Here is a 27,714-nt window from a genome sequence, read left to right on the forward strand (position 1 = left end):
AACTTCCAACCTCCATTTCTTCAGTGAACCAATGGGAATTACCCAGCCTGCAACATTTCAAACTTCCATCTCGAAAGACTCAAGTACAACAGTGATTTTTTGGATGTTTTAAAAACCTAAGTGCATGCTGCCTCTTCTGTAATTATCTTTTCTTGTGTGTGCACACGTGTGAATGGCTGCTGTTGCAAATATGTTCAGGTGTTAAGAAAATAAACATGTATTCTTCACTTTTTAAACTTATGAGAAAACCTGTCTTTTTGTCTGTTCTTGGGAGTCACAACACTCAGGGGATTAAAACACACTTTCCCTTTCAAACACATCTATCTGCGATCAGTTGAACACTGGGCTAAGAGGGAACCATTCATGTCCATAACATAAGAACTAGGAGCAGGAGTAGGCAATTCAACCCCTCGAGCCTGCCCTGCCATTCATTACGATCATGGCTGATCTCATTTTGGCCTCAACTCCAATTTCCCGCCCTCTCTCCCCCCATAACCTTTCAACCCATTACTAATTAAAAATCTGTCTATCTCCTCAAATTTATTCAGCGTCTTGGCATCCACTGCACTCTGAGGTAGTGAATTCCACAGATTCATGACCTTTTGAGAAAAGTAATTTCTCCTCATCTCTGATTTAAATCTACCACCCCTTAGCCCAAAACTATGGCCTCTCATTCTAGAATGCCCCAGAAGGGGAAACAACCACTCCATGTCTACTTTGTCTATCCCCTTTAGCATCTTATATACCTCTATTAGATCTCCTCTCATCCTTCTAAACTCTAGCGAGTATGGGCCTAAACTGCTCAATCTCTCCTCATAAGATAAGCCCCACATCTCTGGAATCAATCTAGTGAACCTCCTCTGAACTGCCTCCAGTGCAACTACATCCTTCCTCAAGTAAGGGGACCTTACATACTGAATACTATTTCATCGTCCGCCTTTCTGTCTTCTGCAGCGAGACTTGCATTTGTTTGTCCACTCGCCTATTCTACAGAGGACACATTGAGAACTCCATTATGACTACCTCTATAGCTTTGGTCTGGATTTTAGATTGGAGGCACATTTCTTTCAGGGGTAAGCTTTGGGCAAGTGATACAGGGAGGATGTGAGGAAAATTTTTAATGCAGTGAGTGGTAATGAACAGGAAATTGCTGTCTATGAGAGTGGTAGACGTGGAGGCAATCAAAGATTTCAAAAGGAAACTAGTTGGTACTTGAGTGAAATAAACTTGCAGAGCTACTGTGATAGAGCGGGGCGATGCGATTGACTGGATTGCTCTACGAATAGCCAGCATGTACTAAATGGGTTAAATGGCTTTCTGTGCCACAATGACTCCAGGCGTCTTTGATTTGAGGATTGTAAACCCACAAGTATTGTTTCCCGAACATCCTGCAATTTTTAACTGCAGGACATCTTTCAATCATTTTTTTCTGTAGTTTCCTCTCCACATCCAGCCTAACTGACAGGCCAGAGGCCTGTCTGACATGAACTGCTACAGCAACACAATGCCACAACCAAGCTGGGCTGAGAGCAAGTAGATCTAGAGAGTCTGATTTTGGTGGGGGCAGAAGCAGACGGATCATGTGGGGTGGCGGGGTGGTAACCCTTTCCTTTTTTCATTTCCCACTCTCCCCCATTTTACTTGCATTTAATTCTATTACATTACTAACTTTTACCTCTCCTGATGAAAGGTTAGTGATCTGGAATGTTAACACTTTCTCGCTCCACTGTTGCTGTCTGACCTAATGAGCATTTTCTGTATTTATTTCAGATTTCCTGCAGTGGCAGTATGTTGTATTAGTGTTTAATTCACTGCCATTTGTCCTCCAGGTATTCCCACCTTGAAGAAGTTCTGCTCTTCTCTCCAATGAGATTTCTGTTCATCTTTTACCTTCATCACCTTTTGTTTTCTATTTCTCTTGTATTTGCTCAGCTATCTATTAAAATTTGCTTTTGCAGCCAAATCTCCTGCCTCAGCAACTGTCTCTGGCTCGGACTTATTCTACTTGGATATGAACAAAAATTTCAACCTTAATGTTTGGGAACTACCCATGATTACAGGTATCTCCTAGATATTCTGCATTCTTTGAATCAACGTTCTCATGGCATTCTAACATTCACACTCAATGCCGTGTGCCACCACATGCATACTTTCAACCTATGTCAGCATCACCATCTCACTGTCTGAAAGCTGTCCTGGCCTGCAGTTTCATTTCATCCTTTGCCTCATCCACTGCTTTAACAATACAATTTTTCCTTTCTTTCAGATATGAAAGATTGTGAGTTTCAAAAGTTTATAGGTACCAACATCCATTTAGATCTTTCTCCCTTTCACTTCTGCCTGACCCCATCCCTTCTTCTAATCTCATCCCTTGCTGTGGATTCACATACCTTCTAATCTTCTCCTCCCTGACCGTGAACATTATGTCCTTAACAAAAATCTCAGTTTCATCCCCTTATGTTCCCACCTTAATGAATTTTGAGCTTGACATGATGTTGAGCTCTTCCATTTCCTCCACACCCACTACTTTGAACCCCGTCACCCACCCCCTTCTGAAGAGCAGACCCTTTTACCCATCTCAAATAAACACCCTCCACATGGACCCCTCCTTTTGGTCTCTTACTCTCATTGATCTTATCATTGAAAACTGCCAGCTGAAATCGGTCAACACAATTTTTCCACCCCCCTTCACTCACTCTATCTCCCTCTAAATTTACTGCACTCTGTTTCTCAGATCCAACCCTAAAGTTATCAAACCTGCTGACAAGGATGGAACTGTTATTGTCTGATGAACTGACTTTTACCGTGTAGAGAGACAGAGTGTCAACTTCCTCCCATCTGCCCATGGGCCTTGACCCCTTCACTGAACATCAAGCCATTGCTTCTAGGACTGTCACTGACCTCATATCATCTGGAAACATTTCCTCCATGGCTTCCAACCCTGAACAGCCCCTTCTACCTCCTTTCCCAGATTCACAAACAGGACTGCCCTGGTAGACCTCTTGTTTCAGCTTACTGCTGCCCCATTGACTTTATTTCTTCCTATCTTGACTACATTTTCTCCCCTAGTTCAATCTTCTCTCACCGACATTCATGCCTCTTCCGGTGCCTTCCATCATTTTAAGAGTTTCTAATTTCCTGACCCTAACCATCTCCTCTTCACCATGGATACCCAATAATTCTACACCTCCATCTCCCAGTAGGATGGCCTCCATCCAGCACTACCCTCCTTCACTTGGATGAACTTGTTTTCACAATGAACAACTTCTCCTTTAACTCCACTTACTTCCTCCAAACAAAAAGGTGTTGCTATGGGTACCTGCATGGGTCTGAATTATATTTGTCTTTTTGTGGAATATATGGAACATTCTTTGTTCCAGTCCCACTCAGGCCCCATACCTCACCCTTTTTTCCAGTGCATTGAATACTGTATTGCTTTCTGCTCTTGCCCGGAACTGGAAAAGTTCATCAACTTTGCTTTGAATTTTCACCCTTCTCTCACCTTCACATGGTCCATCTTAGACTCTTCTCAGCCTGTCCCCAGAAATGGAGGCAGGCTATCAACAAATATTGACTAAGCCCACTAACTCCCACAGCTAGCCTGACTACGTTTCCTCACACCCTGTTACTGTAAGGCCTCCATTCTATTTTTGCAGTCTCCCTATCTCCATCATATTCATTCTGATGATACCCTTCCATAGCAATGCTTCTGACAAGTCTTCCTTTCTCTGCAGCCGAGCATTCCCCCCACCATGGTCGACAGGGCCCTCGAGTGTGTCTGTCCCATTTGTTGCACGCCTGCTCTAACCCTATCCCTTGCCTTGCAGAGCCAGAATTGGGTTCCCTTTAAACTTACCTTCCACCCTTACAGCAACACCTGCTCTTTTACCCTCTCTCTCCTCACTGTCCAAGGCCCTGAACACTCTTTCTTGGTGAAACGGCGATTTACGTGAACTTCTTTCAATTTAGTACACATTATTTGCTGCTCAATGTGGTCTGCTCTACATTTGGGACACCAAATGCAGAATGTGTAATCACTTTACAGGACACCTCTGTTCATTTGCAAGCCTGATGCTATGCTTCCAGATGTCAGTCATTTTGCAATGGACTTCTGGTTATGTAGCAGCACATGTCACAACTCATGGCTTTCCGAGTAAAGTGTAGGTCCTACAAGCATAGCTCCTGGATGAATCTGTATACTCTGGAAAGAAGTAGCAATGTGTCATATAAATCCTGTGATGCCCAAGCACGTGAATGAACTCTGTTCCTATGCTTTTCATCTCACTGAAGCCACCCTCCAACCCTTGTCAAAACAGCATTTGCACATGTAATTTCACTGAATGCGTAATTTTACTTACTGTGCTCTGTGTGCCAAATGCCTCTTACCATTATTCTTCTATTAGATACCAGTACATAATACTGGAACTCTTCATCCGGTATTCCTAGGTACTAATCTGAATGCTAGCTGTACATGAGCTGCCTAGCTTCGTGTTCTAATATAAATCTCTTAGCACTAGGGAGGCCTTAGTCTATTGGTAGCTAAGCTCTGAAATTGACCAGCTGCAGCCTGCAATTCTTGTGCTGTTGCATAAACATCCTGGCTCTCCCTTTTTACTGTCACTTGTCTAGGCACCTGAAGAGCTGGTGGATGTACTATTCTCCTGAGATACAGCAGTTTCATGAGTCCTCCTCTTCCTCCTCTTCATACCATGCCCTCAGATGACGTTGGCAAACTTGAACTTTCATTGGATTGCTCCATGATAATGCTTGGCAACTGCAGTGGTTTGCCATTGCCTTCTGCAGTTTGGCAGACTAGGGAACGCTCCTGCTCTCATGACCTGCCATCAGGTATATTGGAAGGATTTACAGGCTAATGATCAACCTGTTTGGCCAGGTTATGAATGCACCTGCCCTGACCATCAAGTTCTGAAGTGGGACTTGAACCAAAGCTTCTAGCCAAGAAGTAGGGACACTACCATTGCGTTACAAGACCTCCCTATTGTTTCATGAGTGCAGTATACAATCGCACTAGGTTTAAGAACTTTCTCCAAATAGCCATTGATCAGTGGAAAAGCAGACCTAATGATAACAATCAGAAAAGCAATGCCCTGCAACCATTAGAAGCTAGAATAGATGACTCTTTCCAATCTAACATTTCAGGCTTGCATGGCAGCAATCTGACTATGTGTGGCAGAAGGTAGTTCTGCCAGTCTTGGCCCAGCAGTGACACATTTATCTTTGAGTTGGTTCAAGCTTCACTCAAAATTAACATGTAATTTAAGCTGACACTTCAATGCAGTACTGGAGGAGCGCTATATTGTCTGAGATGCTGTCTTTAAGATGGGATACTAAACTGGAACTGGGCTTCTTTCTCAGTTGGTCATTAAAATACCATGGCATTAATGGAATAACATTGGAGTTTTCCAGTTGTACTGGCCAATATTTAAGAGCAGATTTTCATCTTTGATGTGGGAAGTGTGAGTCAGGTCATTTTCCAATATCACAATCCCAACTCCTGCCTAGCAGTTTCCGCCCACACTATTTTTATTGGGGGGATGGACTGGAGTTTGAGCCACCACCTCCATAAACAGACCCAAAGTGGGAACAGAGGTAAGCAGATGCTAAGGTGGGCAGTTTAGAATGTCCCCTTGGTTCACTGGGACTTTGGTCCAGTTCTGTACATGATTGTTAAGCACCCTAGTCCTCAACCATCACTGCCACACACCTCCCATCCCACCCCCTTATATCCCCCATACCCCATCTATATTCCCCATGCCCCCCATATACCCCCATGCCTCCTCATATACACAATGCTCATTCACCCAGTATCCACCACTGACAGAATTTCTGATTCCTATAATAACATTGGGATGGCTTTGAGATGCTTATGAAACTGTTAAAATAAACAAACAGCCATTCAAAAACCTCTTCAAGAAACCCTGATCCTCTTAGGAGCTCATAAAACTGTCAAACAAATGTGCAGCCATTCAAATTCCACTTGGAAAGAAAACTTAATCCTCTTAAGTGCTAATAAAATTGGCAAAATAAACAAAGCTCATATTCCCTTTGACAGCTTCATTAACAACTCCTGCTCAACTGAATCCACTAGAGGGGTTTGGAGCTCAGCCAAGCATTCAAAGTGATTCCATTGGACAGCTGTAACAACAAAACCTCCAGTGCTGAATATATTGAAACCTGTGAAGTAGTGAAACAGATCTGTTGCATTGCTTCAAAAATTGCAACAGACAGCTAGAGTGTCAATCAAAAGAAGACAGTCATCTGTTCATCTATCTCAGAGGTGCGACAGATGCCTAGAATGTCAATCAAAGAAAAGATTAGATCACATGGTCCAAGTGAAACATTAAAATCTTAATCTCAATACTGTTGAATGCAGAAGAGCACTTTATCTGTGGGTGAAGTAATCTAATGCATCTGAAAAATTTCATAATTCTGGTCAATTTAATGAGCACTTACATTTTCCAAAGTCCTATCATTAATTACTGTGATAAAACATATTTAACTTATCATACATCATTACATTATGCTGGGAGGTCAAAAGGTTCCCAACTCCAGTCTAGGCTTTCTCCATTTTTCACAACTCTTCTGAGCCCTGGACAATGGGCCTGAATCCATGGAAATAGCTGTGGATCTAAAATGCACCGCCCCCCCCCCCCCCCCCCCACCCCCCCACCCCCCCCCACCGCCGAACTGGAGCCGGCGAGGGTTGGAGTGTTGTGTCAGGCTCACCACCTGCACCTTAGCCACCATCCTTAAACATCCCACTTTCTGGGAATGGGGGCAGGAATCCTGGAATCAAGTCCCTTCCATCAGTTTAGAATCTCACCCTCCACCATTCTAACATAGATGGAGGCATGAAAATCTGGCCCTTGGTCTTTAAACAACATCACTAAAACAGATTATCTGATCAATTATCTCATTGGTATTTGTGAATGTTTGCTCTCTGCAAATTGGCTGCTGTATTTTCTGGCATTAAAACAGTGATTATACTTCAAAAGTACTTCATAGGCTGTGAAGTATTTAGGGACATGATGGGGACATGTAAGGTGTTATACAAATGCAGTTCTACCTACCTTAACAAATAAAGAGTGTTTGCTATGAGTCAGCCTGGGGCGGCTACATGCTTGATTGACCTGCAGCATGTCCCTGTAGGAGTGAATGTTAGACTTGAATTCTTGCACATTCTCTACCATCTGCACAATGCTTTAAGACACCACCCATACAGAATGCCTTGCAAGCATTCTCCTTAAAAATCGACATGTGGAATCTGAGTCCTGTTACTTCACACACCTCCCCACACCCCCACCCCCCAAAAAACTCACCTCCAACCCACAGATTCTATTGGCCAGGCTGCTCTGACTCACTTGTTTGCTGTCTCTCAGGTAGCTATCAATGGACTAATGCAGGGCAGGGAGACTGTGAATGACGGCATTTGCAATGTAGTTCTGACAAGGCTGCCAGCAATGGGCCAGGCAGATCTTTCCTCATGCTTTGCCTTGCTATGTGTTTTACAGAGGCTGCCTGACACTAGGTGCAATCCAAATCAGGTGTCATTATGCAGATCATAATGGGGGAGGATGGTTGGATGGAAGAAACAAAAATATTTAAAGTGAAGCTTTCTGTGGAATCAATGCATGCAAAGGTGTGAGTGAAGGAACACTTGAAGGTGAAGATTGATGTATAGGGCTTTGAGAAGCTTCCTGGACAATAACACTAAGTTCTTGAACCACATAATCACAGTGCAAACACAAGAAATAGAAGCAGGAGTAGGCCATATGGCAGCTCAAGCCTTCTCCACCATTCAATACAATCATGGCTGATCTTGAGTTTTAACTCCACTTTCCCACTCACTCCCCTTATACCTTGATTCTCTGAGAGACCAGAGATCTGTCCACATCAACCTTAAATGTATTCAATGATAGAGCATCCACAACCCTCTGGGGTACAGAGTCCCAAAAATTCACAATCCTTTGAGTGAAGTAATTTCTCCCCATCTCAGTCCTAAATGATTGGCTCCTTATCCTGAGACTGCGCCCCTGTGTTTTAACTTTCTCAGTCAGCAGAAACAAATTCTCACCATCAATCCTATCAAGCCCTTTCAGAATCTTGCACGTTTCAATGAGATTGCCTCTCATTCTTCTAAATTCCAGAGAATATAGACACAATTTACTCAGCTATCAGCATAAGACAACCACCTCATCCCAGTGAACATTCACTGTACCGCCTTCAATGAAAGCATATTCTTCCTTAAATATGGAGACCAAAATTGCACCCAGTATTCTGCGTGGTCTCACCACATCCCTGTACAATTGTAGCAAGACTTCTTTATGCCAGTAGACCCAATTTCTTTACAATAAAGGCCAACATGCCAATTGCCTTCCTAATTGCTTGCAGTACCTGCATGCTAATTTTCTGCATTCCTTGTATGAGCACACTAACGTCTCTCTGAAGATCAGCGTTTACAGGTTTCACACCTTTTAAAAAATATTCTGCTTTTCTGCTCTTACGACCAAAATGAATAACTCTATCTGCCATCTTGTTGCCCACTCACTTAACCTGTTTATATTTCTTTGCAACCTCTTTGTGCCCTCCTGACTTGCCAACCAATCAGCACTTTCTTCTCATACAGTATAACTTCTTGTTTTGCCCTTGTATTGGTATTCTTGCAAAGTACCCTGATGAGTGCAAGATGAAAAGCTTTGACATGTCTCTTTTTTCAGCAATACTCAAGTTCTGTACTACCAAATGACTATTTCATTCTTATTCATTAGTTTTGCTGGTGTTAGAGTGGTTTAATTCACATTCACAGGGTTCCCTGATATTGAGTTGGTTTGTTCACATTCACTGAGTACCCTGATGTGAAGTTGGTTTGTTCACATTCACTGAGTTTCCTCTGCAGCCAACCATTCAGTGTTCACATTGGGTATCAAATCAACCTCTCATAGATAACCAACAACAGGCTTCAGCAGGGATCAGTCTCTTCAACATGTATATCAGTTACCTACCATCCACAAATTCATGGATCTTTGCATATGGTCATGATGTGGCCCTGGCTTTCCAGGTTAATGAACTTCAGGACATTGAGAAAACACTCAATGAAGATCTATGATCTCTGAAAGCCTACTTCAGTAAATGGAGAACAAAAATAAAGATACCTGGAAAAACTCAGCAGGTCTGACAGCATCTGCAGAGTGGAATACAGTTAACGTTTCGAGTTCGTATGAACCTTCAATAGAACTAAGGAAAAATAGAAAAGAGGTGAAATATAAGCTGGTTTAAGTGGTGCTGGTGGTTGTGGGTGGGGTGGGGGGTGGTGGGAGACAGGTAGATCTGGATAGAGGGCCAGTGATAGGTGGAGATTGCCAAAAGATGTCATAGACAAAAGGACAAAGAGGTGTTGAAGTTGGTGATATTATCTAAGGAATGTGCTAATAGGTGACATTAAGGGTAGAAAGCAGGACGAGCAAGGTAAAGATAGCCCTAGTGGGGGTGGGGTGGGGGGAAAGGGATCGAAATAGGCTAAAAGGTAGAGATAAAACAATGGATGGAAATATATTTAAAAATAATGGAAATAGGCGGGAAAGAAAAATCTATATAAATTATTGGAAAAAAGGGGGATTGGAAAGGGGGTAGGGATGGAGGAGAGAGTTCATGATCTAAAATTGTTGAACTCAATATTCAGTCTGGAAGGCTGTAAAGTGCCTAGTCGGAAGATGAGGTGCTGTTCTAATAGTTTGCGTTGAGCTTCACTGGAACAATGCAGCAGGCCAAGGATGGACATGTGGGCATGAGATCAGGGTGGACTGTTGGAATGGCAAGCAACAGGGAGGTCTGGGTCATGCTTGCGGACAGACCGAAGGTGTTCTGTAAAGTGGTCATCCAGTCTGCGTTTGGTCTCTCCAATGTAGAGGAAACCGCATTGGGAGCAGCGAATGCAGTAGACTAAATTGAGGGAAGTGCACGTGAAGTGCTGCTTCACTTGAAAGGAGTGTATGGGCCCTTGGAAAGTGAGGAGGAGGGAAGGAAAGAAGCAGGTGTTGCACCTTCGGCGGTTGCATGGGAAGGTGCTGTGGGAGGGGGTAGAGGTGTAGGGAGTGATGGAGGAGTGGACCAGGGTGTCCCGGAGAGAACGATCCCTGCAGAATGCCGCCGGGGGGTGAAGGGAAGATGTGTTTGGTAGTGGCATCATGCTGGAGTTGGTGGAAATGACGGAGGATGATCCTTTGAGTGCGGAGGCTGGTGGGGTGATAAGTGAGGACAAGGGGGACCCTATCATGGTTCTGGGAGGGAGAGGAAGGTGTGAGGGCAGATGCGCAGGAGATGGGCTGGACACGGTTGAGCGCCCTGACAACCACCGTGGGTGGAAAATCTCGGTTAAGGAAGAAGGAAGACATGTCAGAGGAACTGTTTCTGAAAGTGGTGTCATCAGAACAGATGCGATGGAGGCGAAGGAACTGAGAGAATGGGATGGAGTCCTTACAGGAAGCAGGGTGTGAGGAGCTGTAGTCAAGGTAGCTGTGGGAATCGGTAGGCTTGTAATGGATATTGGTGGACAGTCTATCACCAGAAATTGAGACAGAGAGGTCAAGGAAGGGAAGGGAAGTGTCAGAGATGGACCATGTGAAAATGATGGAGGGGTGGAAATTGGAAGCAAAATTAATAAATTTTTCCAGGTCCAGATGAGAACATGAAGCAGCACCGAAGCAATCATCGATGTACCGGAGAAAGAGTTGTGGGAGGGGGCTGGAGTAGGACTGGAACAAGGAATGTTCCACATACCCCATAAAGAGACAGGCATAACTGGGGCCCATGCAGGTACCCAAAGCCACACCTTTTATTTGCAGGAAGTGAGAGGAGTTTAAGGAGAAATTCTTCAGTGAGAGAACAAGTTCAGCCAGCGGAGGAGAGTAGTGGTGGATGGAGATTGTTCGGGCCTCTGTTCGAGGAAGAAGTGGAGAGCCATCAAACCATCTCAGTGGGGGATGGAGGTGTAGAGGGATTGGACTTCCATGGTGAAGAGGAGGCGGTTGGGGCCAGGGAACTGGAAATTGTTGATATGATGTAGGATGTCAAAGGAATCACGGGTGTAGGTAGGAAGGGACTGGACAAGGGGAGAGAGAATGGAGTCAAGATAGCAAGAAATGAGTTCCGTGGGGCAGGTACAGGCTGACACGATCTGTCTGCCGGGACAGTCCTGTTTGTGGATTTTGGGTAGGCGGTAGAAGCGGGCCGTCCGAGGTTGGGAGACTATGAGGTTGGAAGCTGTGGAAGGAAGATCTCCAGAGGAGATGAGGTCAGTAACAGTCCTGGAAACAATGCTTGATGTTCAGTGGTGGGGTCATGGTCCGGGGGAGGTAGGAGGAAGCGTCTGCGAGTTGACGCTCAGCCTTTGCGAGGTAAAGCTCAGTGCGCCAGACAACAACAGCACCACCCTTGTCAGTGGGTTTGATGACAATGTCAGGGTTCGACCTGAGAGAACAGAGTGCAGCAAGTTCAGAGAGAGACAGGTTAGAGTGGGTGAGAGGAGCAAAGAAATTGAGATGACTGATGTCATGCCGACAGTTCTCAATGAAAAGATAAAGAGAAGGTAAGAATCCAGAGGGAGGGGTCCAGGTGGAGGGAGAATATTGGAGGTGGGTAAAAGGATCCGTTGAACGGGGCGAGGAATCCTGCCCAAAGAACTGAGCACAGAGACGAAGTCAGCGGAAGAAGAGTTCAGCATCGTGCCGAGCCCAAAATTCATTGAGAAGAGGGCGCAAGGGTATGAAACTATGTCCTTTGCTGAGCACTGAATGTTCAGCATCAGAGAGGGAAAAGTCTGGGCAAATGGTAAATACATGGCCGGGGCTAGGATTGGAAGACGGGATGGGGACAGGCAGGGGTGGAGGGTCCTGTATGGGCGTTGGTGTCAATGAGTTGTTGGAGCTTGCGTTCCTTTGCACCTGAAAGAACGAGACAAAGTTTCGTGTTGAGGCATCGATGAGACGAAGAATAAAATGAAACTGGGGGCACGGGCAGCTTAGAAATAGGGTGCCGCGGTGCTGCTCTCCCCGTTCAACGGATCCTTTTACCCGCCTCCAATATTCTCCCTCCACCTGGAGCCCTCCCTCTGGATTCTTACCTTCTCTTGATCTTTTCATTGAGAACTGTCGGTGTGATATCAGTCATCTCAATTTCTCTGCTCCTCTCACCCACTCTAACCTGCCTCTCTCTGAACTAGCTGCACTCCGTTCTCTCAGGTCCAACCCTGACATTGTCATCAAACCTGCTGACAAGGGTGTGCTGTTGCTGTCTGGCGCACTGAGCTCTACCTTGCAGAGGCTGAGCATCAACTCGCAGACACTTCCTCCTACCTCCCCCTGGACCATGACCCCACTACTGAATATCAAGCCATTGTTTCCAGAACTTTTACTGGCCTCATCTCCTCTGGAAATGTTCCTTCCACAGCTTCCAACCTCATAGTCTCCCAACCTCGGATGGCCCGCTCCTACCTCCTACCCAAAATCCACAAACAGGACTGTCCTAGCAGACCAATTGTGTCAGCCTGTTCCTGCCCCACGGAACTCATTTCTTGCTATCTTGACTCCGTTCTCTCTCCCCTTGTCCAGTCCCTTCCCACCTACACCCGTGATTTCTCTGACACCCTACATCATATCAACAATTTCCAGCTCCCTGGCCCCAACTGCCTCCTCTTCACCATGGACGTCTAATCCCTCTATACCTCCATCCCCCACTGAGATGGTCTGATGGCTCTCCACTTCTTCCTCGAACAGAGGCCCAAACAATCCCCATCCACTACTCTTCTCTGTCTGGCTGAACTTGTTCTCTCACTGAAGAATTTCTCCTTAAACTCCTCTCACTTCCTGCAAATAAAAGGTGTGGCTTTGGGTACCTGCATGGGCCCCAGTTATGCCTGTCTCTTTATGGGGTATGTGGAACATTCCTTGTTCCAGTCCTACTCCAGCCCCCTCCCACAACTCTTTCTCCGGTACATCGATGATTGCTTCGGTGCTGCTTCATGTTCTCATCTGGGCCTGGAAAAATTTATTAATTTTGCTTCCAATTTCCACCCCTCCATCATTTTCACGTGGTCCATCTCTGACACTTCCCTTCCCTTCCTTGACCTCTCTGTCTCAATTTCTGGTGATAGACTGTCCACCAATATCCATTACAAGCCTACCGACTCCCACAGCTACCTCGACTACAGCTCCTCACACCCCGCTTCCTGTAAGGACTCCACCCCATTCTCTCAGTTCCTTCGTCTCCATCGCATCTGTCCTGATGACACCACTTTCAGAAACAGTTCCTCTGACATGTCTTCCTTCTTCCTTAACCGAGATTTTCCACCCACGGTCGTTGTCAGGGCCCTCAACCGTGTCTGGCCCATCTCCTGCGCATCCGCCCTCACACCTTCCTCTCCCTCCCAGAACCATGATAGGGTCCCCCTTGTCCTCACTTATCACCTCACCAGACTCCGCACACAATGGATCATCCGCCGCCATTTCCGCCAACTCCAGCATGATGCCACCACCAAACACATCTTTCCTTCACACCCCCCCCACCCCTGGCAGCATTCTGCAGGCATCATTTCCTCCGGGACGCCCTAGTCCACTCCTCCATCACCCCCTACACCTCTACCCCCTCCCTCGGCACCTTCCCATGCAACCGCAGAAGGTGCAACACCTGCCCCTTTACTTCCACTCTCCTCACCGTCCAAGGGCCCAAACACTCATTTCAAGTGAAGCAGCATTTCACTTGCACTTCCCTCAATTTAGTCTACTGCATTCGCTGTTCCCAATGCGATTTCCTCTACATTGGAGAGACCAACTGCAGACTGGATGACCGCTTTGCGGAACACCATCGGTCTGTCTGCAAGCATGACCCAGACCTCCCTGTTGCTTGCCATTCCAACACTCCACCCTGCTCTCAAGTCCACATGTCCGTCCTTGGCCTGCTGCACTGTTCCAGTGAAGCTCAACGCAGACTATTAGAACAGCACCTCATTTTCCAACTAGGCACTTTACAGCCTTCCAGACTGAATATTGAGTTCAACAATTTTAGATCATGAACTCTCTTCTCCATCCCTACCCCCTTTCCAATACCCCTTTTTTCCAATAATTTATGTAGATTTTTCTTTTCCCACCTATTTCCATTATTTTTAAATGTATTTCCATCCATTGTTTTATCTCTACCTTTTAGCCTATTTTGATCCCTTCCCCCCAACCCACCCCCACTAGGGCTATCTTTACCTTGCTCGTCCTGCTTTCTACCCCTAATGTCACCTTTTAGCACATTCCTTAGATAATATCACCACCTTCAACACCTCTTTGTCCTTTTGTCTATGACATCTTTTGGCTATCTCCACCTATCACTGCCCTCTATCCAGCTCTACCTGTCCCACCCCCACCTTAAACCAGCTTATATTTCACCTCTTTTCTATTTTTCCTTAGTTCTGTTGAAGAATCATACAGACTCAAAACATTAACTGTATTCATCTCCGCAGATGCTGTCAGACCTGCTGAGTTTTTCCAGGTATTTTTATTTTCGTTTTGGATTTCCAGCATCCGCAGTTTTTTGCTTTTATCAGAAAATGGAGACTTTGACTAAATACTGCCAAGACTGTTGTTTCAGCCTTCCACCTGAACAAATCAAAGGCCAGGGGGAAACTAATAACATTTTGAAGGGTCTTGACAGGGTCAATGCTGAGAGGATGTTTCCTCTCATGGGGGAATTTAGTACTAGAGGGCACAGTTTAAAAATAAGGGGTTTCCTATTTACGATGGGGATGATGAGGAATTACTTCTTTGAGTGTGGTTACTCTTTGGAATTCTCTGCCTCAGAGAGCAGTCAATGACCCAGCAGAGAGCTGGGTTATTGAATATATTCAAGGCTGAGTTAGACAGATTTTTGAATAACAAGAGAGTAAAGGGTTATGGTGAACAGGCAGGAAAGTAGAGTTAAGGTCATCAGGCAATCAGATCAGCCATGATATTACTGAATGGCGGAGAAGGCTCAATCGGCCAAATAGCCTAATCCTGGTCTTATTTCTGATGTTCTTAACTTCATGTCCAGTTCTGTGGCTGACCACTGAGCCATGACCCAATGCCAAAATACTTCAGCATCACTCTTGACCATACGTTGACCTACCGGCAACACTTCCAGAATAATGAAGACAAGGCCAAGCTGAGTGAATCTCATATGGAAATTGTAGGATACCACCTGGGGCAGCAGAGTCCCAACACACTATGCACTTTTTCACTTGCCCTGGTTTATCCAACATCAGAATACTGCTGCTCAACCTGGCTCAGGAGCTGCTTCATAAACCTGGTTGATATCCGCTTCTGGGAAGTTAAGAGGATTATTTTTGGAACATTAAGTTCAATACAGCTCAAATGGCTTCCTGGGCTAGCACACATTGATCCTCCACAGGAAAACATCTTCTTCAAACACCACAAAGTACTCCCATTGACACAGGACCTCAAAAAAACCCCATGCACTCGTCTGAAATCACATAGCCCCTACAGGAACACAGTCCACATCCTACAAACTTTTAAAAAAAATTAATTCATATGATGTGGGCTTCGCTGGCTGGGCCAGCATTTATTGCGCATCCCTAATTGCCCTTGAGAAGGTGGTGGAGTTGCCTTCTTGAACCACTGCAGTCCATGTGGTGTAGGTACACCCACAGTGCTATTAGGGAGAGAGTTCTAGGATTTTGACCCAGTGACAGTGAAGGAATGGCGCTATATTTCCAAGTCAGTGACTTGGAGGGGAACTTCCAGGTGGTGTTGTTCCCCTCTATCTGCTGCCCTTGTCCTTCTAGATGGTAGTGGTCATGGGTTTGGAAGGTGCTGTTGAAGGAGCCTTGGTGAACTCCTGACGTCATCCGCACCTTTCGATGCATGTGCATCTTCTGGTTGACTACAAACATCGCCAACCGCAACCTTGTAACTGATACAAGTGATGAAGTTCCAGTTTTCAACCTTCTACATAAAATCTGGATAACCATCAACCACTTGAAAATGGGCCAGGGAAGATGTGACCACTTGCTCACAAGTGAAACATGAGACCAGCTCAAATTATGACTGTGGAAGTGTTGCCACCCCTCATGGAATGGTTGGGAGTCTACCGGAATCCGAATCGATCTCTCGGTGGATACTGAAAGCAATCTGGGAGATTTTAAAATGATATTTGAAGCAAATAAACTAACATGCCCAATAATTTGTACACAGAAGCTCATCATTCATGGATTGCTTGATAGTGTGATGACGTAAAACGCGGGATGCATATGTGTACTGTGCCCAAGAGCGCTGTTGCTTGTTTTCTTCCACAGCGACTTGAGGCGAGGAGGTAAAAAAAGCGAGTTCTGGGCTCCTGGCTAGAAAAATGACAAAACTAAACCTATAAAGTTTTATTCCTGGCCTGACTTGAGGTTAAAAACAGTGCAGATTTTAGTCCTAGCTGACTTTTTAAATAGTGAAACTGTTGTGCAAATTGGTGCAAATTTATACGGGAAGTTTTCGCTGGTATGAAATGGGCTTTTGCAATAGGTTTGACAGAGGTCTCAATGTGTCTTCCTCTCTGGGATTTCTGGGACACAATTTCTGTCCATATCTCCTGGAATATGTCTAGCCAGAGTTGGCAAGCCCAGACTGTGCCCATACACTAATCCCAGAGAGATTCACTTCTGATGACATCGCAATCATTCACACTGTTTCGGCTGAAGCTGTTGGATGGATTGTTAACCTGGACATCGAACTACAACTACCTCCCAGCCACATGAATAATACTGACTTCCCTGATGTTTGGTTGTTTTTTAGTTTGAATGAACTTCACTATTCAAGTGACGTCAGTGGAAGGCGGAGTGCGGGCGGTGCGCATGCGTGGTGCTTGCAGCGGTCGTGTTGGGCTCCCGGAGCTGGGTTGGGACCCGGATCTGGGTCTAAGTCAGAGTCTCAGTGTCTCTCTCTGTGTCCGGGCTCCGAGAAGTTGCGTTGTGGACATGGCGGCCGGTCCAGCTGTTACCATCAGTATCGAGGCGGCCTGTGAGAACCAGGTCCAGGAGGTGGCTCTAGATGGCACCGAGGCCTATGTCCAGCCGCTGTCCATGTCCGAGAATCTGGCCAAACTGGCGCAGAAAATCGACTTCAACCGAAGCGACTCGGAGGGCGAGGAGCAGGAGGCCGGGGAGGAGTGGGCGCAGCGGCAGCAGGACAGCGACGACGAGGAGAGTGAGTGAGGAGGAAACTGGAGAGCCCCGGGCTCCCCGTCGTAAAGCGTCTCCCGCCGCCCCCGTTTCTTCAACTCCCCAGACCCCGTACACCCCCCTCCCTTCATGGACTGACCCCTACCTGGAGCCCTTCCTTCCCCTCCTCACCTGGATCTCCCTCCTCTCTTTCCTCTCTGGAACCCTTATCCTCCTCCCCTCTGCCGCCCCCCCATCCACATTGCCACCCCCCCCCCCCCAAACTCCCTCTCTCCTCCCTGCTTCCCTCTCACCTCCGAAGGCTAGTTTTTGGTAAATTCCTACAATGGACATTTTGTAGCACCAAAAGTTTTTTTTATAAGGTCCTTTGAACAATTTTACCTGTGGGATCATATGCATTCGAAGTCGCTGTCAGTGCAGTGGCTTGTCACAGGACAACCTGATACCCACTTGGGTTTTGGTGCCTTTTTGCCCTACTACACAACAGGCAACTATGTAATTTAAATTATCCAATATTTTTACTATAAGATACGGTGAACCCTTCCTTGAACATAAATTTTTATTGCCTGCTTGTGATCAAAAATGCTGTTAGTGATGAGAGTTAAATCAGGTCGACTATTTCTGTTCTGGCATAAATGGGCTTAAGATTTGTAGCTGATCTCTGCAATAATTAGCAGATGTGGGATGATGGACTTTGTGATCATTCTTTGGGTATGGGAAGGGTGAAGGAGAGTGGGATTACACTGTGACTCAGAAAATTACTAGACAGACTTGATGAGCCAAATGTCCTCTTTCTATGCTAAAGCACTATAGTTCTTTGATTATGTGGTAGTTTTGGTTCAGTGGTAATACTCTCAGTTCTAAGTCATAAGGTCACGGGATTTGAGCCCCACTCCAAATATTTGAGCACATAATTTGGCTAACAGTTCAATTCAGTACTTTGGGAGTGCTGTACTGTCACAGGTACCTTGTTTCAGTTGTGAGTATTAAGCTGAGATATAACATCCATTGTCTGCCCCCTCAGCTCGATGTAAAAATCTCAACACTATTTGAAGAGAGCAGAGGAGCCAATATTTATCCCTTGACCAAAAGCACAAGAGCAGTTGAAATGGTCTTTTATCACATTGCTTTTTGTGGAACCTTGTGCATGCAAATTGTCTTGTGTTTCCTACATTGCAATGGTATATACACTTCAAAAGCACTTAATTGACCATGAAACATTTTGGGATATCCCTGAGGTAGTGAAAGGTGCTATATAATCACAAGTTTTTCCTTTAATATGTTTGTTTTCTTTTGACATTTAGCAATATTGAAGTTTCAACCCTCTCTGTGGCCTTGGGATGCCGTTAGGAATAACTTGAGAAGCACATTGACAGAGATGTGTGTGCTTTATGATGTACTTAATGTCCTGAAGGAGAAAAAATATATGGCCTTGGACCCTGTCTCGCAGGAACCGCCCCCTTCAAAGCAGGTATTTAGACTTCGCAATGCAGCAGAATTATCAGTTGCCTGAAGTTAATATTTTAGTTGTTGGATTAATATGACATTAAATTGACTAGTTTTCAGTCAGGCAGTGAAGTAGTAATGTGCTTCATTTACTGTAGCAAGGTGAGATAAGCTTCTGGAACAAAAATGATATATTGCAACACCTCAGATTTTTGACAGTTGAGGTAAAAATCTGTAGTGACAGTGTTTGATGTTTTCATTGACAGCATTTTCTCTTCTCTACATCCTCTAAGTGATTTTAAAACTTTTCTAAAATTTGATAGAATAGAATCGTGAAATAGTTACAACACAGAAAGAAGTCATTGGGCCCATCATGTCCATGCTGGCTCTCTGCAAGAGGAAATCAGCTAGTCCCACACCCCCGCCTTTTCCTGTAGCCCTGCAATTTTTTTCTTCAGATAATTAAACAATTCTCTTTTGAAAGTCACGCTTGAATTTGCCTTCTCCACATTTTCAGGCAGCACATTCCAGATCCTAACCACTCAGTGTGCAAATGTTTTTCATAATGTCGCTTTTCGTTCTTATGCCATTCACCATAAATCGTGTCCTCTGGTTCTTGCTAAATTTGAAACAGTTTCTCTCTCCTTTGTCCCGATCCCTCTTGAATTTGCATACCTCTATCAAATCTCTCAAGTTTCTCTAAGAAGAGCAACCTTAGTTTCTTCAATCTATCTGTATAACCAAAGTCTCTTATCCATGAAACCATTTTCGTCAATCTTTTCTGCACACTCTCAAGTGCCTTCACATCTGTCTTGATGTGTGGTGCCCACAACTGGATACAATGCATTGGGACCCCACTGTAACGTGGCTCTAGGGTTTCATATCTCGAGACTGCGTTGTAATAAGACCCTTTGAAAGTCTCAAGCATGTAGCCAGAATAATGCAGAACTGCAACAAGAACAATCAAGTGTCCATTAAGTATTTTTCAAGACAAATGCTGCTCTCAACATTTCACAGGTGTACTAGCTAGGAGTTCAGTCTCAAAGTTTTAATTTTCAGTGAAGATAAGGCAGCTTTCGCAAAATGGATTTCTTTAAAACTGTTTCAGATGGAACTTTTTCAGTTATCGTAAGTCTTATCCTGACCCTATTTCTGAGCTACAGTGCATTTAACAGAAATTGATGGGAAACGCTTTGTGGAATGCTTCCAGTAACCAAATTTGCAGCAATCTCATTCAGTAAAGTAATACTTAATTTATCATATAAGAATACAACCTTTATAAAAGAGAAATGGATGGTACGTTGTCTTAGAATTAATGAGTGCACAATTAAATTGACAGAGTATTACAGCAGTATAAACAACACTGCAGAAATCTTATGGTTGGTGATTTGGGAACTGCATTTTTTTCTTTCATACCTTCAGGAAAATCTATCTCCAATGCCACAGAACGAAATGTCAAGTGCACAAATTTATCTTTGGCTATTTTAAAGTTAGTGGAGTCATTCATGCTGCCATTGTTATGCTCTTGGATCTAAAAATCACTATCACCTTGATATTTTATAAACAAACCTCAACCTTTAATGAGAAATAAGTTAATTTAATCACTTTGCAGTGTAATTTTGACATCCCAAGACAGACCCATATTTATCGAATTCCACACTAGCAGGATCCCAACTGAGGCTGCACCAGCATTATATAAAGGTTCCACCATAATTTCCTTCTTTTGTACCCTGTGCCTCCATTTATAAAGCCTACAATCCTACATGCCTTACGTAACTGCTTTCTGTCTTGGAAGCTTCAGTGCTTTGTGCACATATGCCCCCAGGTCCCCCTGCTCCTGCACTCTTTTTAGGATTCATCTTTTATTTTATACCTTCTCTCCTTGTGCTTCCTGTCAATATGAATCACTTGACACATCTCTACAATAAATTTCACATGCCCATTTCACCAGCCTGTCAATGTCCTCTTAAAGACTATCCTTATTCTCTGCACGGGTCTTTTCCGAGTTTTGTGTCGTTTGCAGATTTTGAAATTGTGTCCTAACGTTCAAGTGTAGGTCATTAAAATAGATCAGGAAAAGAAGTGGTCCTGGTACTGACCACTTTGGAACCTCAATGGATATCTTACTGCAGTCCGAAAAAACACCTATCCACCACTATTTTGTTTCCTGTCACTCAGGCAACTTTGTATCAATGCTGCCACTATCCCTTATATTCCATGGACTATAACTTTGTTGACAAGCTTGTTATATGGCACTTCATGAAATGCCTTTTGAAAGTTCATGTACACCACATCAACTGTGTGCCCTCCATCAAAAAACTCTCAGTTTAGTTATACAATGTATGCCTATAACAATTCATTCTAGCTTTCCTTTATTAATCCACATTTGTTAAAATGCCTCAGAACTTTGTCCTGGATTTTTAATTTTCAAAAACTTTCCCACCACCAAGGTGAAACAGAATGGCCTGTAGTTGCTTAGCCTGCCCTTGCATCCTTTCTTAAACAATGATGTGACATTTGCAATTCTCCTGTCCTCTTCACCACCCCACATTTAAGGAGTTTTTGGAGAATTATGGCCCGTACCTCCACAATTTCCACCCTTACTTTTCTCGGTATCCTTGGATGCATCTGATACAGTCCTGGTGACTTATCAACTTGAAGTACAGCCAGCCTTTCTAGTACCTCTTTTCATCAATTTTTAGCCAATCCAGTACAAGAACATAAGAAATAGGAGCAGGAATGGACCAAATGGTTCTTCCAGCTTGATCCGACATTCAAGTACGATCATGGCTGATCATCGGTCTTAACTCCACTTACCTGCCTGCTCCCCATATCCCCTGATTTCCTAAGAGACCAAAAATCTGTAAACCTTAGCCTTAACCATGATGCATCCACAACCTTCTGAGGTAAAGAATTCAGAAGGTTCACAGCCTTTTGAATGAAGAAATTTCTCCTCTCCTAAATTATTGACCTCTTAGTCTGAGTCTGTGGCCCTGTGTTCTAAATTCCCCAGCCCGGGAAAGTAATCTTTCATTGTCTATCCTATCAAGTCCTTCAGAATCTTGTATGCTTCAATGAGATCACCTCTCAGTCTTCTAAATTCCAGAAAGTATAGGCTCAGTTTACTCAGCCTCTCAACCCAGGAACCAATCTAGTGAATTTTAGCTGCGCCACCACCAATGCAAGTATATCCTTTCTTAAATATGGTGACCAAAACTGCACACACTACTCCAGGGCCTGGATTTTTAGAATGGCGGGGTTTCCCCTCCCGCCATCTGCAAAGTTGGTGGAGAACACATCCACACCGATACTGCCTGCCTAACAGCCATTTAGCTCTCTAACAAGCATTAATTGGCTGGAGATGGTACTTCCATCCCTCACTCAGGAGAAGGTCCAACTCAGCAAGTTGTCAGCCAATCTGATTGACCAGCAGCCCTCTGGTCCCTCCAGCGCCAGAAGCTGCAGAGGACAGGAATGGGGCTGCAGGCAGACTCCAGAGTCTAAATCCCAGGGGCAGAATTTTCTATTTGTCGGGCGGGCGGGCCTGACCGAATCATGGGCGGGCATGGAGCCGATCGCCGCCAGCGATTGGGGGCCGCACCGCCATTTTACGTGAGCGTGCCAATTAAGGCCCACCCAACATGATGTCCACTGGGAAACGCTATGCACTCCATGTGCGGGTGGGGGGAATCCCTAAAATCAAGAGTGCAGTCTTTCGCACATGCGCACGAAAGAGTGCACTCATCTCCCTGAGGCTAAGTGCAATGTCACATGAGTTGGGACATGTTCATAATTTACAGAACAACTTTGTTACAGTTTTTAAAACCCTCCATGAAACCTCGCACCACTGGATGAGGTTTCATGTTTTTTCTAGTTGCCGCCGGGGCTCCTGGCCAACTCACCAACCTTAAGGTTGGATGGGCAGGTCCTTTAATTGCTTAATTGATCCTGTCAATGGCCTCAAGTGGCCATTGACAGGTCGATGAGCGCGCAGTTGATTTTGCTGCGCCCCCGCCTTCCTGAAAATTTAAATGGGGCGGGGTGACGTCGGAGATCCCGTCGACGTCATTCCGCGTCGGCAAGCGAGCCCTGCCCCCCGCTTGCCATCAGTAAAATTCTGCCCCAGGAGTCCAGGGCCAAGTAACTGTGGTGGTTTCAGGGCAGGATAGAGAGGTGAAGCCCAGGGGTGTTGGGGTGTTGGTGGAGAGGCTAGGGGGAAAGGGAGCACCTGCAGGGTCCCAGACCTTTTGGGGTGGGGTGAAGGGGCGACGCCTGATGTTAAAAGGAGGCTGCTGATGGAGGTGCCTCCACCCCACCTTCCCACCTGAGGCATGAACAGGGTAACTTTTCAGGCTTAACCCCTGTCCCTGAATCCCTTCTGCCAGCCTGAAAATTGAGGATGGGCGGGAAACAGCCCTTAAGTGGCCAATAATTGGCTACTTAAGGGCCTCAGTTGCGGCAAGGGCAGGCAGGCCGGCTGAGGCCTCGCTCATCTCAGCGTAAAGTAGTAGAGAGGTTAGAGCAGATGGAAGGCCGGTGGGAAGACCATCCCGAAGAATTTTACGGTCTTCCCCCATCCATAAATCGTTGGTGGGGGGACGTAAAATTCAGCCCCAGGTGTGGTCTCACAAATCCTGTACAATTGTCGCAAGACTTCCTTATTCTTTTCTCTAATCCTCTTGCAATAAAGGCCAACATGCAATTTGCCTTCCTAATTGTTAGCTGTACCTGCATACTAACTCTGTGTTCCTTGTACAAGTACACCCAAGCCCTTTGAAGCATCAACATTTAGAGGTTTTATGCCTTTTAAATAATATTCTTTTTTATTCATTCTATCAAAGTGAATGACCTTACACTTTCTCACATTATACTGTACATGTCACCTTTTTGCCCACTCAATTAGCTTGTCTGTTTATATCTCTTTGCAGTCTTTTTGTGTCCTCCTCACAGCTCACATTCCCACCTAGATTTGTATCATCAGCAAACTTGGATACATTGCTCTTGGTCTTTTCATGTAAGCCATTAATATAGATTGTAAATAGCTGAGGCCCCAGCACTGTGCTAGCCGCAGCTTGTCAACTTGAAAATGCCCCATTTAACCCTACTGTCTGCTGCCTGTACGTTAACCAATCCTCTATCCATGCCAATATATTATCCCCAACTCCAACTCCAATAGCCCTTATCTTGTGTATTAACTTTTAGTGTGGTAACTTATTGAATATCTTTTGAAAATTTAGGTATATCACATCTCCTAGTTCCCCTATGTCTATTCTACTAGTTACACACTCAAAAAATGCAAATAAATTTGTCAAACACAATTAACCTTCCATAAAGCTATGTTGACTTTGTCTGATCATACTGTGATTTTCTAAGTAGATTGTTAGGACTTCCTTAATAATAAATTCCAGAATTTTCCTGCCTGGTCTGTAGATTCCTGTTTTCTCTCTCCCTCCTTAAACAGCAGAGCTAACTTTCAATCTATTAGCGCTGTTGCAAAATATAGGGAATTTTGGAAAATCATAACCTTAATAGGCCTTTGATGGTTTTCCGGGTGCACAGCCGACTTGGCTGTGCGCCCGCCGAACTGAAAATCTGAATGACGCGCAGTGACGTTGGGACACATGCCCAACGTCACCCCTTGTCATTTTATGCCTCAGCAAGCGGGTCCCAGCCCCGCTCGCCGAGCCGAAGATTCTACCTTTAATCTCTACTTCATCCAGGGATCTCTGAATTGTTTTTCCTATCTTTCCCCCTTGTGGGAATGTATCTCAACTGTTACAGTTTTGTCTGCCAATCTTTGACTTCAATATACCTAGGACAGATCCTTTCTCACCTCATTGAAAATGGCCCTCCCCCAATTAATTATTTTTACTCTGATTGCTCCCTGAACTTTTTCATAGCCAAACTAAAGCTAATGATATCATGATCACTGTCCCCTAATTGTTTCCCTACTGACACTTGATCTACTTGACTTGCCTCATTTCCCAGAACCGGATCCAGCAATGTTCTTTCCTCATTGGGCCAGAAACATACTGATCTGCTTTTACCTTCAATTGGTTGTCTTTCAGTTGTATGTTTAAACATTTTAAATGTGATGAAAGGTCTGGCTTTAAAGGGTATAAGTCCTTTAAAGAAAATTTCTAGCCTGAGTTACTTTTTGCTGAATGTATTGCCTTGTCCTTAGTTTTTGCATTGCCTTGTCATCATTTGCCCTATTTTGCTGTTTTCCTTCAGGGTTTGCAACTGTGTGGGAAAAAGAAATCCCTAGCAGGAGCTGCTCAGATTCTGTTGAAAGGAGCAGAAAGATTAAATAAATCTGTAGCTGAAAACCAGGAGCAAAAACGGCAAAGAGACTTCAATTCAGAGCTACTCAGACTACGGCAGCACTGGAAACTAAGAAAAGTGGGTGACAAGATCCTTGGGGACTTGAGCTATAGAAGTGCAGGTGTGTAGAATTTCAGTGCGTAAGTAATTCTTAGGGGAGGTGATGGTGTAGTGGTATTGTTGTTGGACAAGTAATCTAGAGACCCAGCGGAATGATCTGGGTTTGAATCCCACCACAGCAGATGGTGGAATTTAAATTCAATAAAAATTTGGAAATTATAAGTCTAATGCCGACCTTGAAACCATTGTTGATTGTCGTAAAAATCCATCTGGTTCACTAATGTCCTTTAGGGAAGGAAATCTGTTCTTACCTGATCTGACCTACATGTGACTCCACACCCACAGCAGTGTGGCTGACTCTTAAATGCCCTCTGAACTAGGGCAACTAGGGATGGGTAATAAATGCTGGCCTAGCCAGCGATACCTACATCCCATGAACGAATAAAAAAAACTTTAAAAATTATTCTGTACAGTAATTATTTGTTATTGCTTCAAATTCTCAACTATGAAATTTGCAATAATTCTAAGTACTAATAAGCCTAAAGGAATAAAATACTAGAAAATATGTGTATGCACTTTTGAAGTCCTGCGGCAAGGTACCTCACATGTTACAAATGTATATCAGGAAGTGCTGGCTAATTGAAATCAATGGATAGCAAACTGCAGGCACAGGGTACATGGTTTCCTGATGTGTACTCACATAACTTGCGATGTGAGGATCCTGAAAATCTACTTGATAAGACTATTATGGAGAAATAGGTATGAAGGATATTTGTCAGGTAAGTATTGAGTTTTTGATATCTGATTTTATTTCCTATTCCTGTTTCCACTTCTTTTTTAAACACTCCTGTTCATTATTTCTGTTCTTTTGTTTATATGTATATGTAATTGTGTGCATGTGAACATAAATGACCTCATTGCCTTAGAATTCAAAAAACCTTTTCCCAGTGCTTATAATTTTTAAAAAATACTTTAATGATTCATGCCTCCATATCAACCAGCTTACCGCCCTAACCTACAGTCCTTCTACCGTCACATATCCAACTTCACACTTCTACTTCAATCAGCAAGGAAAATGACACTTGCACAAAAATAAAATGTTTTGAAATATTTTATGTTAATAAGCAAAACATTCCAAATGAGTTAAGCTTTGTACTTTATACATATGAAATGAAACTTGACATTCTTTGTATGCATAGATACATTTTAAAAAGCTTCTTAATTTATTATTCCTGAACCTCTACATTTAAATGACAATCTTCCAGTATGCAGTAGTTTGTTTTCAAATACTTGAATTAATATTATATCATTATAGCTTCACTATCCTTCACTCTATTTTACATTCATTTTCTTTCTTTAAAAGTTTCCACTATTCCTAACAAGGTAAATATATCAACACAATAGTAGACTGTATTATGTAACCCTTTCCTTGGCATGCAGTGTATCTTTTAACTTCATGTTATGAGGGATGCAAAAATTACATATGTCTTCCCTATACAAAAAAACTTTGCAAAGTGTATCTTAAAGATAAATCACCATAAGTTTCAAATATTAGGGAAGTATTATTTTCCTGGAAACCACTTGTATAATTTCTTAAGTTGCTAACATATGTTGAATTAATAAACCTATGAATAACGGTTAAAAGCTTTACATTAAACCTGATTTTTTTACCCAAGGATCTCTCTTTCCTCACCATGGCACATTTGAAGTACTAAAGAATACTGATCTGGATCCAGATAAGAAAATTCCAGATGATTATTGCCCTCTTGACATAATGATTCCTAGCGATCTGGAAGGATCAGCGTATATTAAGGTAAATACAAACTGCTTATACAGCATCTAGCCCTGGTTGAACTGCAATTTTCTCCAATTAACCTTTAGGGAGACTGTAGCACCAGATGCTATGGAGGTCTTATGTGTTTTTCTGGGGCTTACTGAGCTGCCAGCCACTTCCTGCATGGTCCACGTGATGTCCCCCCATGAGAAGCGTGCCTGAGTTGGCGATCCCACCTTATGTTGGAAGTCAGTGAAGGAGAGCATTGTTTGTGCTGCACAGCCCAACTTGCTGATGCAAAGCCAGTATACCTAATTTGAACATTGTAGGTTCAGACTGCAAATTCACCTGCCATTCTGCAAACAACAGACTTTCAGCTGGAAGATGGACCCTAATCTTAATTGGCCAGGCACTAAAACTGCCGATAACTTTTGCTATTACAAAATGTCTGGAAGTACTCTGAGTGCTTTTGGATGTGTTATGGCGAGTTCCTGGATTTGCCAGAGAAACTTGCTGCATCTTCATAGTGGGAAGATGATTAAGTGATCTGTGTACACAAAGGCTGCAACTGATATGGGGGGCAAAAGTTGCCTCTGCATCTGCAGCACAATAGCAAGGTGGAACAGAAGCTGTGCAGAGAGTATGCTCTGTGCGATGTACTTTGCCAAATTAGAACCAGACTCCTTGCTTCTTGACAGTGACAGGATGCTGTGTGTCAAGCCAGCCAATGGACCCAGCAGCACTGAGTTTGAGTGCTGCCCCACCTCCAACAGAACTGGCGCAGGCAGGTCATGCTTGAATCGAGACTCCCGGCACCCAAAAGGCAGGGCTGATGAAGTTTTAGCTCAGTGTGTTCAGTCTCTGTCACAAACTCCATTCCCTTGTC

At 44.1% G+C, this 27,714-nt stretch overlaps 1 protein-coding gene across 1 annotated transcript in view; it reads left to right on the forward strand.

Annotated features, from left to right (window-relative positions):
* The first annotated feature begins 16,883 nt into the window (after nt 1-16,883).
* The window catches only part of med17 (mediator complex subunit 17), a 30,689-nt gene continuing 19,858 nt past the window's right edge, over nt 16,884-27,714 (forward strand). The window contains exons 1-4 of the mRNA XM_041198529.1: nt 16,884-17,249; nt 18,529-18,695; nt 24,905-25,115; nt 26,731-26,867. Of these exons, the coding sequence (XP_041054463.1) occupies nt 16,898-17,249; nt 18,529-18,695; nt 24,905-25,115; nt 26,731-26,867 (867 nt within the window). The 5' untranslated portion in view covers nt 16,884-16,897. The remainder of the gene's footprint in view (nt 17,250-18,528; nt 18,696-24,904; nt 25,116-26,730; nt 26,868-27,714) is intronic.

The sequence above is a fragment of the Carcharodon carcharias genome, chromosome 11 (genome assembly GCF_017639515.1).
Source record: "Carcharodon carcharias isolate sCarCar2 chromosome 11, sCarCar2.pri, whole genome shotgun sequence".
NCBI classification, from domain to species: Eukaryota; Metazoa; Chordata; class Chondrichthyes; order Lamniformes; family Lamnidae; genus Carcharodon; species Carcharodon carcharias.